At 41.9% G+C, this 14,850-nt stretch overlaps 1 protein-coding gene and 1 long non-coding RNA gene across 2 annotated transcripts in view; one reads left to right on the top strand and one right to left on the bottom strand.

The window, feature by feature from the left end:
- LOC145453862 (uncharacterized) overlaps positions 1-1,039 on the top strand; it is a 76,803-nt gene extending 75,764 nt beyond the window's left edge. Inside the window, exon 4 of the long non-coding RNA XR_013919951.1 lies at positions 517-1,039. This is a non-coding gene — a long non-coding RNA (uncharacterized LOC145453862). The remainder of the gene's footprint in view (positions 1-516) is intronic.
- A 1,955-nt stretch (positions 1,040-2,994) lies between these two features.
- LOC145454706 (uncharacterized) lies at positions 2,995-14,400 on the bottom strand. The gene is made up of 10 exons (XM_080332698.1): positions 14,240-14,400; positions 13,240-13,450; positions 9,421-9,604; positions 8,441-8,543; positions 7,546-7,785; positions 6,829-6,968; positions 6,469-6,601; positions 5,869-6,045; positions 4,146-4,251; positions 2,995-3,958 (listed from the first exon to the last, which is right to left on the bottom strand). Exons 2-10 carry the CDS (start codon positions 13,423-13,425, stop codon positions 3,749-3,751), a joined length of 1,479 nt encoding a protein of 492 aa, XP_080188824.1. The 5' UTR covers positions 13,426-13,450; positions 14,240-14,400; the 3' UTR covers positions 2,995-3,748.
- Between the last annotated feature and the right edge of the window lie 450 nt (positions 14,401-14,850).

Raw genomic sequence — 14,850 nt, 5'->3', positions numbered from 1 at the left:
GCTCGACAAGGAAGTGCAGATATAGCCTTTACGGCTTTCTAAGTCATGCACCACCCCTCATGCTATCCCAGTAATGCATGAGCGCCAAGCAGGGAAGCCATGGATACCAGTGTTACTAAACAGGTCTTTGGTCTGACCCGGCCGGGAATCGAACCCACGACCTACCGATCAAGAAGCCGGACGCTTAACCATTACGCTATCTTGTCGGTTGATGCCCGAAGATCTTTAAATTCTTGACTGGTTTCAGTTTATATTTCAATATCAATACACTATTCATTTCATTGATTTCATGATTTGATTGGTGGATAGTTGTCCATTTTAACTAACGTGTGTATCGTCGCGGCCCGGCCACGGGGCATGGGCGCCATGGGCCAGTGCGGTGCCAGTGCTGCTGTTCGCTGGCTGCAAGCGATCTAGATTTCCTCCTCAGGTCTTTACGCAACCTAGCACAATCACAAATCACGAGCACTAAAAGCCTGAAAACAATCTTCCTAAAAGGTATTTTATTATTATCAGCGCCTATATACAACGGAATCTCTGCACGCTACGTCGCGCAGTTGCAGCAACGCTCGAACTCACCCGGACCAGAAAATGATGAAGGACGTGAACACGTGGCATAGCATATTCTGGATGACAATTCGCCATTTGTTAACGAAAATGGCAGAAAAATTTGAATTTGCAGAAAATAGTAATCAAGATATGTCTCTATCTTTCATCTTCAAGATATATGATATAATCTGATTCAATAATGTATACCCCAAAAAATATCCGGTAGGTGTCAACATTAAGCCGCAAAGACGCGACGAAAGAAAGCACTCACAAGGAATGGAAAGAACTAGTAGAAAGGGCCGCGGCTGCAGAAAGATCAACATCGAAAAAGAACTGTGACATCGGGCACTCCTCTAGGCCGAGGTGGATGTTAGAGTAAAGGATCGCTACTGATGCGTGTCGTTCGATATCCTCCTATCTGTTCATGACATCGTATTGTACATTGTGTGTGACTTGTTCAGATGAAAAATCAATCAATCAATCAGGTTTATTAATATTTTCATCGTTTCAAAACATCACAAGACTGCGATACAATGAAAAGATAGGAAGGTGTCGAAGCAACTTGGAGTAGCTAGCTAGCATTGATTTAGAACAGGGTTCTCAACCTGGGGGCGCGGGAGGCTCTCAGGGGGGGGCGCGAGATATTTTTGTCAATTTTGTCAATGTCTGTATAAATTGTGACATGTGTTTCACAACCATTCTGAAGATACGACTATTGAAGATTAAACTTAATTCGTATTCTAGAAAGCTTGACAAACTCAAATTCCAGCAGTCGCGCTCAGCGGAATATAGGCTGACTTCAACCTCAACTTCATTTGAGCAAATTTTTGATATTCTTTTACGATTTAGAGCAGGCGGTTCTCAACCTGGGGGGCGCGAGATATTTTTGTCAATTTTGTCAATGTCTGTATAAATTGTGACTAGACATGTGTTTCACAACCATTCTGAAGATACTATTATTGAAGATTAAACTTAATTCGTATTCTAGAAAGCTTGACAAACTCAAACTCCAGCAGTCGCGCTCAACGGAGTATAGGCTGACTTCAACCTCAACTTCATTCGAGCAAATTTTTGATATTCTTTGACGATTTAGAGAAATTCCTACGTGCAAGTCATAGCTTTGGCAGTAGCCTAAATCTCTGTGCGCTAGGTAGCTGTTGTTGATAGCTGGCGAACTGCACTGCCTAAGACAGACTTAGATGCAATTTAGGTTGCCCGGTTTCGCCCTCAATTTGGCTATAAATCAACGCAATTTAATTCATTTCCAAAACTGATCAAATTTAGCATGTTAGGACAGAACAACGCCGTGCTCTCTGTAGTCACTACCAGCATCAGGATTAGTCTCAGTGCAACCTACCTTGAAATTAATTGATGTCCTTTTCAATGCTTTTTGTTATTTTCACACAAGTTTGGGGAAGTTTGTCAGCAATGTAAAAGACTAAACAACTCTGATGCGGATTCAAAATTGGCGTAAGATATACCTTATGTATACTATTATTCCAGGGGGTGGCAGCCCGTAAGGCCGCATGCGGCCGTAGAAGGGATTTTGTGCTGCCGTCGACGCCTAATTCAATTAGTATGTGTTGGCAGCCGTAGACATGCAAATTGCAATTACGACTTCACTCCCGAATTTCGAGAGATCTTATTTAATCTTGAAATTTTCTTCGCGCTCCGCGCATTTCAACAAGACTTCATTTTTCGATTTTAATGCATGTAGCGCCCTTCTTAATTGGAGCAGGAATGGGAATCCTCAAGAAATAACAATTCATTCGCGGCTCTGAAAAATTTTCGCGCTCGGCGCGACAATATGCACTCCCAACAACTATTCATAACATTGCCACTCGCGATTTCGGTGCGTACAATAGGCCGTTGTGAAAAGTAGAATAGTCCGGAGTTCACTGGGAATGGATATGGACAGTTTACCATAGGTATTTTACGTCCAGATCGTTTGCCCAATAATTTTATCTGTGTTTTTGTTTGTACTCATGATTAGGAATAGTTCGAATACGTTCAAGTTCTTTTTTTAATTAAAGGATATCTTCGTATCATGAATGAAACATGAATAACTTCAGATTATTGCTAATTACGTCGCTATACGGTTGTCATAGCTCGTCAAAGACACGTCAGAATACTACTGCAGCAATGCGATACGCAGAACAAGATATCATGTAATGAACAGATAGGATGATGTCGAAACGCCTCAATTGAACCACCCAGCTCGGCCCAATGCATGGTGGAACATCGTTCAAGAAGATTACGAGGACGCCTCCGTTCTTGTGTTCTTTCGATTCACGGACTCGTTTGTTTTTATGCCGGTAAAGGTAGCCTACTGGCGCGTCGAACTCCTAATTTTGATAAGAGTGCAATGAATTCGGTCCGGAACTGTTCTGCAATTCTTTCCAGGAATAAAACAACCATTCTGCTCAACTACAAACGTAACGAACCTACCGAGTATTGGCGTGTATTTCGTAAAGCAATCGAAACAGGTAGCTCTAATTTACAACAATAAAGAGTGGCGAAATAAAATTGCGCTTCGCATGGTTCACAAGTCGGACGTTAGAGGAAGGAGGAAGTGACGATGACAACTTAGCAAGCAAAAATAATTGAATAAATTCGACTCGACAAAGCGAAAAGCACGACGGTTGAAAATTGCACAATGAACGAGATGTAAACAGAGATGATGAAAGCATTCAGGATCGCAACTACTCAATTACAAGCCGCCATGTTTTACTCAATTAAGAGTTTACAAGACGTGTCAAAACTGCTTCAAGTGGATTTATAAAATGAAAGTCGAAAAAGCACTCAAGTAAATAAATTTGAAAAGCAGATTTTCTACAGGCGTCGCATACTCTTAGCAATCAGTCGGAGATAGTCGAGATGCATCTTCACGACGACGGAAAAAGAGTTAGCCATAATACTACTAATAGGTGGAATTTGTGAAAATATTTGCTGCTACCACAATACAGTAGCTAATTCGGTCAGTTAATACTATAATTCCAATCGCAAAGTGATACAAACAACCCCAAGTTATTCTCGACTTCGTCAAAGCAGAAATGTAAAAGGTCATCAACTGTCGAGTAGAAAATACATGACGTCTAAAATCATAACTATTCGAGTAATTAGTGTAGGAAAAACCTATTTGACAACACTGAAAAGGGAAAATTACGTCGTTACGGGCCATCTCCGGATAGAAAACGGTCTAAATGGTTAGGCCCGGATTATCCACCGTCTGAGGGACAGTACCACGTCTACTCTCGTCCACGAAATAGTCTTTACTGATAGCGGCCGGCTTGTAGCTGAAAACCATCACCTTGTTGGAGGACACCACAGGCACCAGGATTTCGTTGAAGCCATCGTGATCTAAGTCTTCGATGGCTATCGCACCGACGGGCCCTTGCGATTGGTAAATCTGGAAAGCGGGTGTTTTGAACTGACATGGATGTCTAGGCATATTGTGGTCACTGCCAGCATTTCCAGGGATAGGAAGTGTGTTGTTGTCGGATAACATGCAAGAGTCGCAAGCCTGAGCAGCACCCTTCCCACATGGTGCCCCAATCCACGGAAATGCTCGCAGAGACAACAAAATGCTTCTTTACCACATGCTTCGTGTATTGCCAGTTGTTGGTATTTGGAGAATCGGGCACCAGAACATAAACGTGACCATCATCATCACCCGATACTGCGATGAACGGCTTCTTTTTCCTGAGATATTTCAATTTTAAGCGAGAGGCTAGACTCACACTAATAGCAGCTTCAACGATAACCCGGTGTAAGAAAAGATATGGCATCTAGCTTAAGGCGTATTCCCACAAGTTCACAGCATTATTTGAATAGCTTTACATCCATTGCTATGCTTGGACATAAAAATAAACTAGAAACGATGCATCTGGACGTTATGTATCAGAGGTAGTCAGGAACGAAGTATTTTTCAGAGTATTCGAGTATAGGTTAATCGACTGGTGGTTAGGCTATGTCTTAGGGCTGCCTTAACTTGACAATTTTCAGAATTTTTAGTCAAAACTAGGCCTATATAGAACATATACCGACTGCTAAATTGCTACTGTAATTATATTTCGCTACAAATTTAAGAAGTTACTTCTATTTGGGTATACTCTGCCAACCTCTGACTGTAATCCGCACGAAATACCAGTGTTGGGATCAAGTCACTACCTTCGGGTCACGAGTCATTTCGAGTCATTGCACATTTTGACTCGAGTCAAGTCAAGTCAATCGATTTTCGAATGTGACTCGAGTCAAGTCAAGTCACTCGATTTTTGGAGGTGACTCGAGTCAAGTCGAGTCAAGTCAAGTCAAGTCACGAGTCAAGTCACAATTCAAGTCAAGTTGCCTTTTCGAAGCATGAGGCAAGGTAACGTCATCGCATTTTGCTATTTGTCTGAAATACATATTGAGTGGTCATTGATCCTGAACCGATGAACAGATACAGAGTTCAATATACACGCAAGAAGGCGCTGTATCGTTCACATATACGTAGAACTGCTAAACTATGCGTAAGTAATTGCATAGCCTCAGTTTATAGTTACCAGCCAAATAGAGAATAGAGAAACGAATTGATAACATGCAATACGTTACCCATTTACAAGTTGATATGATGCAATTCGAGCCTGCGCCAATGTTGAGGACTACATAAACTATATTAGAATTCAATTTCAATAAAACAAGAGGTTAAGGTAAGAACAGAGATAGATATTTTGCTATTAAATGACTTTACTATACTGTTTTACGACAAGGTAAGCTGTAAGCTGCGATCACTTCGTTTGTGGTCAATTTATTTGTGAGAGAACAATGGAGGCTCCGTAAAACGCATGATCATGGAATGATTGGTCGCTCTCACGGGTTACAGCAGCGTTTCGCGAACAATCCGACCATGTGCAAGATACAGGGATTTTATCGACACCGATTGCTTGATGACTTGAAATTGACTCGTGAATTTTGCTCCGAGTCACGAGTCAATCCACATTTCTGATACGCCGAGTCAAGTCAAGTCAAGTCATTTTAGCAAAGTGACTCGAGTCAAGTCAAGTCATGCGAAAAAGGTGACTCGAGTCTGACTCGAGTCAAGTCAGTCATGTCATGAGTTTATATCGGATTAGGATTAGGATTAGGATCGGAATATAGTATACAAAATTTCTGGATTAGGACTAGAACTAGGATTTGAAGCTTCGGATTTGGATTGGATTAGGACATACAAATTTCAAATCCACTCATCTCCGCGATCTGGCTCTGGCTTAAAAGCGGCTAATTCACCTATACATAACTACGATATACCATAGATTTCTATAACCCATACAGATTTACCTGTCTAGTGATCCATGCCGCACAACGGGATGGAACGCGTTAATTTTTCCGCCGGACGCGAGATCCGGAAGCTCCTTGACGTAGGCGGCGTCGATAATGACATGCTTACGCCATTCGTCACGCATAAAGTCGCACGGCACTTCGTAAGCCAAAACCGAACCCTGTTTGGACCCGTAGCTGAAAAAGATCAAAATTTTACATTTTTGAAACTTTCCGCGAAATTTTATCAAATTTATTTTTCAGATTTTTTTTCCAATTTTTTCTCAAAAATCCCTGAAAGTGTGAGGTTGCGCACGAATTCAAAAAGTCGATTTTGATCGGCCAAAAGTGATACTGCACTCTGAGATGGTCAGTAGGAAAGCCCTTATACTTTATCCAAGTACTCAAATAAGTTTTTCTACTTGTACTAGCCTACTATATAGGTGGTCATCTTTTTATACTCCTTCCATTTCCAGGTGTTTTAAGCAAAAGTACTTACTTTTCCCACGTTGGATTTTGTAGAGTAGAAAGTCGCACGGAAGTGACTATTCTACTTGTAATTAAGACGTTACTTCTTCTGCTTGGGTAGAAAAGTTGACTACTTTGACTTTGACCGCCTACCTCCAAGTAGTGACGAGAATGTCGTCCCGCCCATCCGCGTTGACGTCTGCCAGCTGCAGATCGAAAAACCATCCGTGGTTGTCGATCACTCGTTCTTTGATCGCTTCCTCGTTGTTCCAATCCTCGTCCTCGTCTGAAAGAGAGTGACATTCATCCTCACCGACTTGTTCTAACTACTATTAATCTAGTTAGCTGACCGTCAAATACCTACTGGTTTATTGAGTCACGAAGTCATGAAGTGTCGTCATCCTCTGACTTTGTTCTGACTACCAATCTAGTGAGCTGACAGTCAGCTGACTACCGGTTTTTGATTAGTTCTAGATTACGCAAGATCTAGTCTCCACAAGTGTGTATCCTCACCATCTGTCCATACGACGTAGAGCTTGTTATCCCAGTACCCCGCGCCTATCAGAACCTGTCGACTGTCGCCGTTCGGGAGCGGAATTCGCAAAACTTCGAAAGCAACGTCCGGACCGCGGGTGATCGAATGTGCGTTCCAACTGTGACGTCAAAATGAATGTTAAATTTTCAGATGGTCCCCCGAATATATTACAAGTTTATATCTCAATTTTAAAAAGGCATAACACTATACCTCTACACTACATCGAATCGTAATATAAAGTTCATGGTTCCCTTTGTAGTGATCGTATATCGCAGTGGTGCAGCTATTGTATCAAGCTGTTTATTAAGTAGCCAACTAAACTAGTTTAAGACCAGCTATATGTGAAATCCAAGAAGAGATTTTTAAAAACATTTGTAGAGTTTAGCTGAATTTGACATTAAGATAAAGACTAGTAAACACCAAAGTCTCAACTCTTCAAAGAAACCGAACAATCAAAATTAATTTACTGGTTTTTAACAGGACTTCGCCTTGCTGAAGAGTCAATAGAATCTCCGCACATGTGAAATATCTTAATCGCAGTAGCAAAATGCTCAGTAAATTGTAGTTTCAAACTTTTGCCTATGAGTTACATACATTATGGTGGCGTAATCCCATGTTATTTTCATTCTGATTTGCCGCATACTTGAAAGGTTGAGAACCGCTTGTCAATAGTAGAGACGAGGAAACACACGCACTTGCCATACGTCGCGGAGAATCGATAAAGCGAGCCCGGATGCTCGAACCAAACCAACTCCGAGATTTTCACGCTTCCCGCCAATCCTCGCGATCGCGATGTCACGATATCGGGATATCCGTCCTGGTTCATGTCCGCCCACTTGATTTCCGAATAATACCAGTTTTTCTCGCGCGAGTCAGAAGAGATTCGGATCGGGTGGTGAGTGACTTCGGTGCCAGTGGGGAGGTCCGTTCGAGTTCTGAACGAAGCTATAGTTTGATCGTTGTGATGCCGACAATCGACAAGACTTGTACAAACAACTGGGTTTTCAGAACTCGCAACTAGATCTAGGACTGACGACCTTTAAAAATTCACAGCTAACTAACTATAACGCAACTAACTAATAACCGATAGTACGAATTATTGAATTACAAATGAGGCAAAATATATCTCAAATAGAACCGGCATTTCAAAATGACGTGGTATCGAGTTTGAAATAGGAGGGGTTCCAATCCGACCCCCAAACACACCCCTGGTTATACCACTCATGAGCCATACCAATGGCTACAAGAACATCACACAACATAACGTCGGTATCAAGATTCACGCCAAATGACGACGCGTGTTTTCTAGTTGTTGTTCTACAGCAGGGGTGGCCAACCTTTTCAGTCAAAGGGCCACACACAATTGACGTGCGCGGGCCACTATCCGCGCAAAGCGCGAAAATTTTTCGAAGTTTATAGGTCAATAATATTGTCTGATTACTAATTTCGGAAATTACCTCGCGGGCCACTCAAAACCTTCTCGCGGACCACGGGTTGGCCGGCCCTGTTCTACAGCTAAAAGTTATTTTTAAAATGTGCAACTAGAACTGGTAGTTCGTACAAGCATACAAAGAACACAATCATACGAACCCGTTTAAAGGCAAAAAGACGAGTCGGCCCTCATCCGCAGTTTCCGGGAAGAACACGGTGCTCGCCCACCACAGATCAGCAGTGACCCCTGGCAAGATGCTACCTGCACCAAAATGTGTATTTCAGTTCCGTCGCTATGACGACCGGTAAACACTGGGTTAGGAATATATGATGGAGATCTACAGGATTTGGGATTCTAACCACATGAATCCGGAAAGGGTCTCTTGAAACAGGATTGGATTCGGATTCCTATATTTTAGTCCATGAAAGTCACTTTCTGTTTAACCACCTGCGTTGCACAATCATTTCTTAATAGCAAACTTCATTACGTTGACGAGGGTAATTACAAAAAATCTCGACGGCAGGGGCAATATAGGCCTAGACGTTCAGCCTCAGGAGCAGGATTCATTTGAATAAGGACGTGAACACTGAACATGGAAGGCGAAAACGTGATCTGGATGCCATTTTATGGAACAGGATCAGATCCGTATCCTCAACAACCCGACTTCTCCAGGGTTAATTTCGAGGTTAGGGTTAGTTTTGTGGTTACTAGGTAGCCTATCGCATGCTCAAAAGCTAGGCGTTGCGATAGGGTATAGGATAGGGCGTACTCAACACCTGCGAGATCGTAGGCCCCGACGTAGACTATATATTAGTCCTTGATGCCTTTGCGGCATAGCCTATACACCGACTCAGGGTATGCATACATCTGTGGCAGTGTGCGTAAAGCATATGCAAACCACGAGTGCATGATGTTCATATACACCGCTGGACAGACATACATATATAGCTTTGTAGGGCTTCCTAAGTCTTGCACCACCCATCCATGCTATCCCAGTAAAGCTGAGCGCCAAACGGGTAAGCCATGGATAACAGTGTTACTAATCAGCAGGTCTTCGGTTTGACCAGGCCGGGGATTGAACCCACGACCTACCGATCAAGAAGCCGGGCGCTGTACCATTACGCTATCTCGTCGATACCTTCCACTTTTCCGACTGAATTGGGCCATCCGATATTCCTCCCCACTGGTCTCATAGTAGGCGGATTTCCATGCTTGAGCCAGGAAGTAACGTTGGTGAGACGCATGAGAACGACTTCTCCTGATGAAGTAGAGTTGCGGATGTTGACTGCGACTTCTACTTCGTCCAAAGGTCCGTCGACAACCTGCATACAGTCAGGGCTTGTTTTATGGTATGGCTCATGTCGTCGCACATGACTGTTGTCCATGCTGACAAAGACTTTGTATAGGATCACTATGAGTTGAAGAGCACGTATTGGTTAAGCTCGTCGCTTGTTTATATTTACAGCTTAATCATTTATTTGAGTCCAAAAGAGTTTGGGAAGTGGCTACCAGAGAGAAATAGTACTCAAGTCAGAATGGTCCAAACCATCAAAGATATCTGATTCTCTCAGACTGCCTGAGCGTACTATCCGCTATGGCCGACTTCTAGTCACAGTAAACGTTATATTTGAATGTAGCCGCTCGCGGAATTCAGCGATTCGGAAGGGCGCCATCGTTGTCCTGCTGGCCTGGGTACCGGGACACGCTAATATCCGTGGTAATGAGTTGGCCGACAAATTGGCTTGCCAATCTGCCTTGACCGGTCAAAAATAACCCATCTCAGACACTGTCAAACGAAATTAGACATACTGAGGCGAAAGCCAAAGTACGACAATAATGTAGAGCGACCTGGAACGCCAAATATCAACGAAATGAGCAAGAAGCGCACAATTGAAACTTCCATAGATCATTGACTGATGGCCACTTTCCGTCGATGCATCGATATAGGCTCTACGAACGATTAATATTCAGAGGTGGTCAAAGTAGTCAAGAAAGCTACTCAAGTAGAAGTAGAAGTGACGACGAAAACAATCTACTCAAGTACGAGTACAAGTACTTCTTCCATAAGCCACCTAAACTACTTAAAGTAGAAGTAGAATTGAATGACTTTAAATCTACGCAAGTAAGTAAGTACTTTTGAAAAGTCTTAATTCGTTCGCATATAGACTGTCAAAAGCTGCCAATTGAGGTATGCGGAAAGTGCAGAGACCTTGATTCATATTGAACTATTGATGCATCCCAGGAGGTAGCAATTTTCGACAGAATAAGCATTCTTTCGCATTATGGAATGCAAATTATACTATTGATATGAAAATGCGATACTAACCCTTTGTATACTAGAAGACCACGTTTTAGAAGATATCATGGCATGGCGCCCTACCCCATATTATAAGGCCCCAAGTTTAGGCGAAGAGCAATACGGATAAGTTGTATCGGATACGGTTTCAACACTTCGCGCAATTAATAACAACTATTGTGGATCGTAAAATTTATACTTGGTGTAGATTTATTTTCGGAAAATAGAGGCATTACTACACTTGCTTTTATGCTTCAACATTGTTCTGCAGACAAAACAACTGAAAGTAATTAGAACTCAAAGTATTATACTCCGAGTATCATACTCGGAATGGAAAATGAAATACAAATACCACTTCTAAAAAGCGGAAAATATATTTCATGTCTTTTGTCCACAAAACTTCAAAGGTGGTCTATTAAAATAGGTGTAACGTTCCAAAAAGTCGGATTTTCCAGATTAGCAGGATACTTCATGGGCTGCTAGATAAAGATAGGATAGGTAATTGCTAGATTGCGAAATGGTAGTTTCAAACGTTATGGATGGGCCACATTTACTGTGATGAAATATTTGATATGGGTCACAATGCGGTGTGAGCGGAACCATAAACAATCCGGTACCTAAATTATATTCACTGATACTATCGTGAAAACATGTTTGTCACTCCATAACTACTGTGCGCGAAGCGCAACAAAATTTCTGGACATTACTTGACTTTTTTGAGCATTAAATGTTGGTACTCCATGAAAACAGCCCCAAAATTCCTCCAATCTTTGGTATTGGGGGATTAAACTACTTCTACTTGGTAAACTGGAAATCGCGAAAAGTAAGTAGATCACAAAATATTATGAAGTAGAAGTATAGAAAATCAGATCTACTTCGTTACTGACAACCTCTGTTAATATTTCGGCTTTGTTCACTGTTCAGTCCATTGCCGCCTAAAAGCGCATTAATACAAAATTGGATCTAGCGACCCTGATCTATGCGACCATTGTACACTGTACAGTACCTGAAACAGTGGAGCATTTTTTGCTGCACTGCCATCAATATGATTTTCATAGAAACTTTTTATTCGACAGGGCGCATGAGCTCAAAATCTCCGCAACACTCGAAACTCTACTGATTATCCCCGAAATTTTAACCAATGTTGCAGAGTTCGTTCTATCGTATGGTGCATATTTGTAAATCGTTTGATATATCGCCCGCACATTCTAGTCCGTGACACACCTGGCCTTACAGACGAAAATCGTCACTCCCATTTTCATCAATAATAATGAATGCTCAAGTATAGGATTTGTATACTTTTACTACTTACTGAAATGCTCATGTTTTTACATTACTGGTTGCCTCGGAATTTATGACTCTGTTATATCAAGCCTCCCATCCATACCCGTTCTTATCTGTGTATCACATTCCACCCAATTGCACTGTGTTGTATGTTACTGATTTGCAAGGTTGACAAAAAAAAGAATCTCTCTCTCTCCCTCTCTCTTCTACTTCTGCTTCAACGGTTTTGTACGCAACACTATACTCACTCTATATACTTTCGATTTTCAAAAGTTTGAGATAGGATTGTATCAATTTCATTAGCGAGATAGTCGCGAGAATTGTGTGGCTGAATATCAGAGAGATTATGATTTGAAAGAACTTGATTTCATGATTTTGACCAAATTTAAATCAGATGTGGATTTGAATGATGTTTTCACAGTGAGATAAACCCGAGTACTTTGACCTGACATAATGGGTAATTGTCAGCAACTAATAGCCTAGAATGCAAAGAACATTGTATATCAACAGTCGTATCACCAATTTGCGGTGTCACTTCGAATTATATACGTAAATAGCAAGGTTACTCTGACCACATTCAATCACTTATTCAGCGGTTCTCAACCTTTTTTGACACGCCCCCCCCCCCCTTGGCGATGGTCAAAAAAATCGCACCCCCCTGACCCGTCTTACATTTACCGCCATGTCAAACAGAGCACATCATCTCATACAGAGGTGGGCAACCTTCCTGCTAATCATGGCCGCATTTCGATTACTTATGTAGCCTAAGGCCGCATTCCAGGGCATAGCCGCAATGAACGATCTGGACGCAAAATGCCTATGGTAAACTGTCCATATCAATTCCCGGTGAACTCCGGACTATTCTACTTTTCACAACGGCCTACTGTACGCACCGAAATCGCGAGTGGCAATGTTATGAATAGTTGCTTGGCGTGCATATTGTCGCGCAGGGCGCAAAAATTTTTCAGAGCCACGAATGAATTGTTATTTTTTGAGGATTCCCATTCCTGCTCCAATTAAGAAGGGCGCTACTGCATTAAAATCGAAAAATGAAGTCTTGTTAGCTATAAAGTAATGAATGACTTGCACGTAGGAATTTCTCTAAATCTTCAAAGAATATCAAAAATTTGCTCAAATGAAGTTGAAGTCAGCCTATACTCCGTTGAGCGCGAATGCTGGAGTTTGAGTTTGTCAAGCTTTCTAGAATACGAATTAAGTTTAATCTTCAGTAATTGTATCTTCAGAATGGTTGTGAAACACATGTCACAATTTATACAGACATTGACAAAATTGACAAAAATTTCTCGCGCCCCACCTGAGAGCCTCCCGCGCCCCCAGGTTGAGAACCCCTGACTTATGTTATTCGTACGGACTCACCGTGACGAGGGTCGGACTCCCGGACACGTGAAGCTCCTTAATCAGCCTGGGTCTCAAATTCTGGTCCCTCATTCTCTCCCAGCTTCTCATCCAGGTTCTTTGCAGCGTGCTCAGAAACTTACTGAAGTAACAAGATCCCGGGTCCACCACCACGAGCAGCGCAATTATTACTAACGCGTATCTCATTGTTGATGGATTACGTCTGCACGATCTGAAGGAGAATGGCACTCGATTCAAGCGGATTGATAATTCTAATTGTCTAATTTAGCTAATTGGAGAGATAAATGCCAGCAATATAATTCCAGTTTAATTTGTTAAATGTTTCTATGCTCTCATTTTAATAGTAATCTAATTTCTGGTTTTCCTAAAAATTCTGCAGGAGGGCTGTATCGTGCGCAACGAGTAGCGACTCAAGCTTGGCTTACAGACATTTGCCATTGTCATACTTATGAGGGTCAACTCTGATTTGATAAGAACTGAACTTGAATTTTGTAGCATTTCTTTCGCGAATTCAGTGATCGGAATCCAAATCTAATTTGGAAAGAGTGTAGTTAGAATTCTACTTTAATTTCGGAAAAACTGTGTAGCTATAATTCAAAATCTAATCTGGTGTGGAAGAGCTATGAAAATTTCTAGCTGTCCAACTCTGACCCAGGCTAATATGTTCCAACGCTAAATCCTCATTATCACGTCGCAAGATAGCGTTCTGCAATCCTGTGACGTCACACACGTCCATCGGCTGTATTCCGGCGAGTGAGCGGCGAAATTGAAGCCGCTGTTATATTTTCGTGCGTCGAAATCGGACTTTGGACTCGTTCTTGTCTTGCGAAGGAATTTAACCCGTGGTTGGCCTTTTGGTCAACTTTCGACAAGTCATCAAACGGCTGCGATTGATAACGATGTTGTGATCTGCGTTGGTTTCATCAAGAGCAGACTTGGACGACTAGATCATCCCGGTTGTTTAATAAGACGGATAATCATTAGAATATAGATAACTAACCTACGGATAGCTACGCAACACCCGCCGTCACGCTTGCTTGCTCGGAGGAAAATAATGTTCAGCAATCTGAACGCAACGTAATTGCTAATCCCATAGCTGACGACCCGGGCGCTCAAATTAAATATAGTTGATCTTATTTGAAAGCTACTGTGGCACTGATTCTGAAAATATACATTAAAACCTGATCAGGGCAAAGGAACCGTCTCGAAATACACCACAAAGTCTGAAAATTGGCATTGTTCTAAACAATTGTAGCCACGCAAGGGTCATTGTTTAATTTTTTTTCTATTTTCCTTTCTTAACTAAACATTTTTTTACAGCCAGACTGTTCTGAGTCAAGTGTACCTGTTTGATGCTGGTGTGATCAGACTAGATGACCTTCACGGTCTTATCGATCATTCCTATCTAATACCGAATACTGTGCAGTGTGCACGCATATTTTCTGTACCACCATCACTGCCGTTTGTTATGTATTTTGGTTCGATGAAAATAAAGACTCTCTCTCTCTCTTGTTATGGTCATTGTGGTGCGTCGCTGCGATTGTTTGGAACAATGCCGATTTTCGGACTTCGAAGGCTATTTCGGGCTGGTTCCTTTCCCGTGATGAAAGT

This window comes from Botryllus schlosseri, chromosome 13 (assembly GCF_051294905.1).
Source record: "Botryllus schlosseri isolate E-star chromosome 13, Bs_hap1, whole genome shotgun sequence".
Lineage (NCBI taxonomy): Eukaryota > Metazoa > Chordata > Ascidiacea > Stolidobranchia > Styelidae > Botryllus > Botryllus schlosseri.
This window is presented reverse-complemented; position numbering and strand designations above follow the sequence as displayed.

Excerpts from the sequence above, each read along its gene's own strand:
- LOC145454706 (XM_080332698.1), bottom strand. The coding sequence starts at position 13,425 with ATGAGATACGCGTTAGTAATAATTGCGCTGCTCGTGGTGGTGGACCCG. Across the intron at positions 9,605-13,239 it reads GGAGTCCGACCCTCGTCACG|GTTGTCGACGGACCTTTGGA; the intron begins GTGAGTCCGTAC and ends GACTGTATGCAG. Across the intron at positions 3,959-4,145 it reads GGCAATACACGAAGCATGTG|ATTTACCAATCGCAAGGGCC; the intron begins GTAAAGAAGCAT and ends CCCGCTTTCCAG.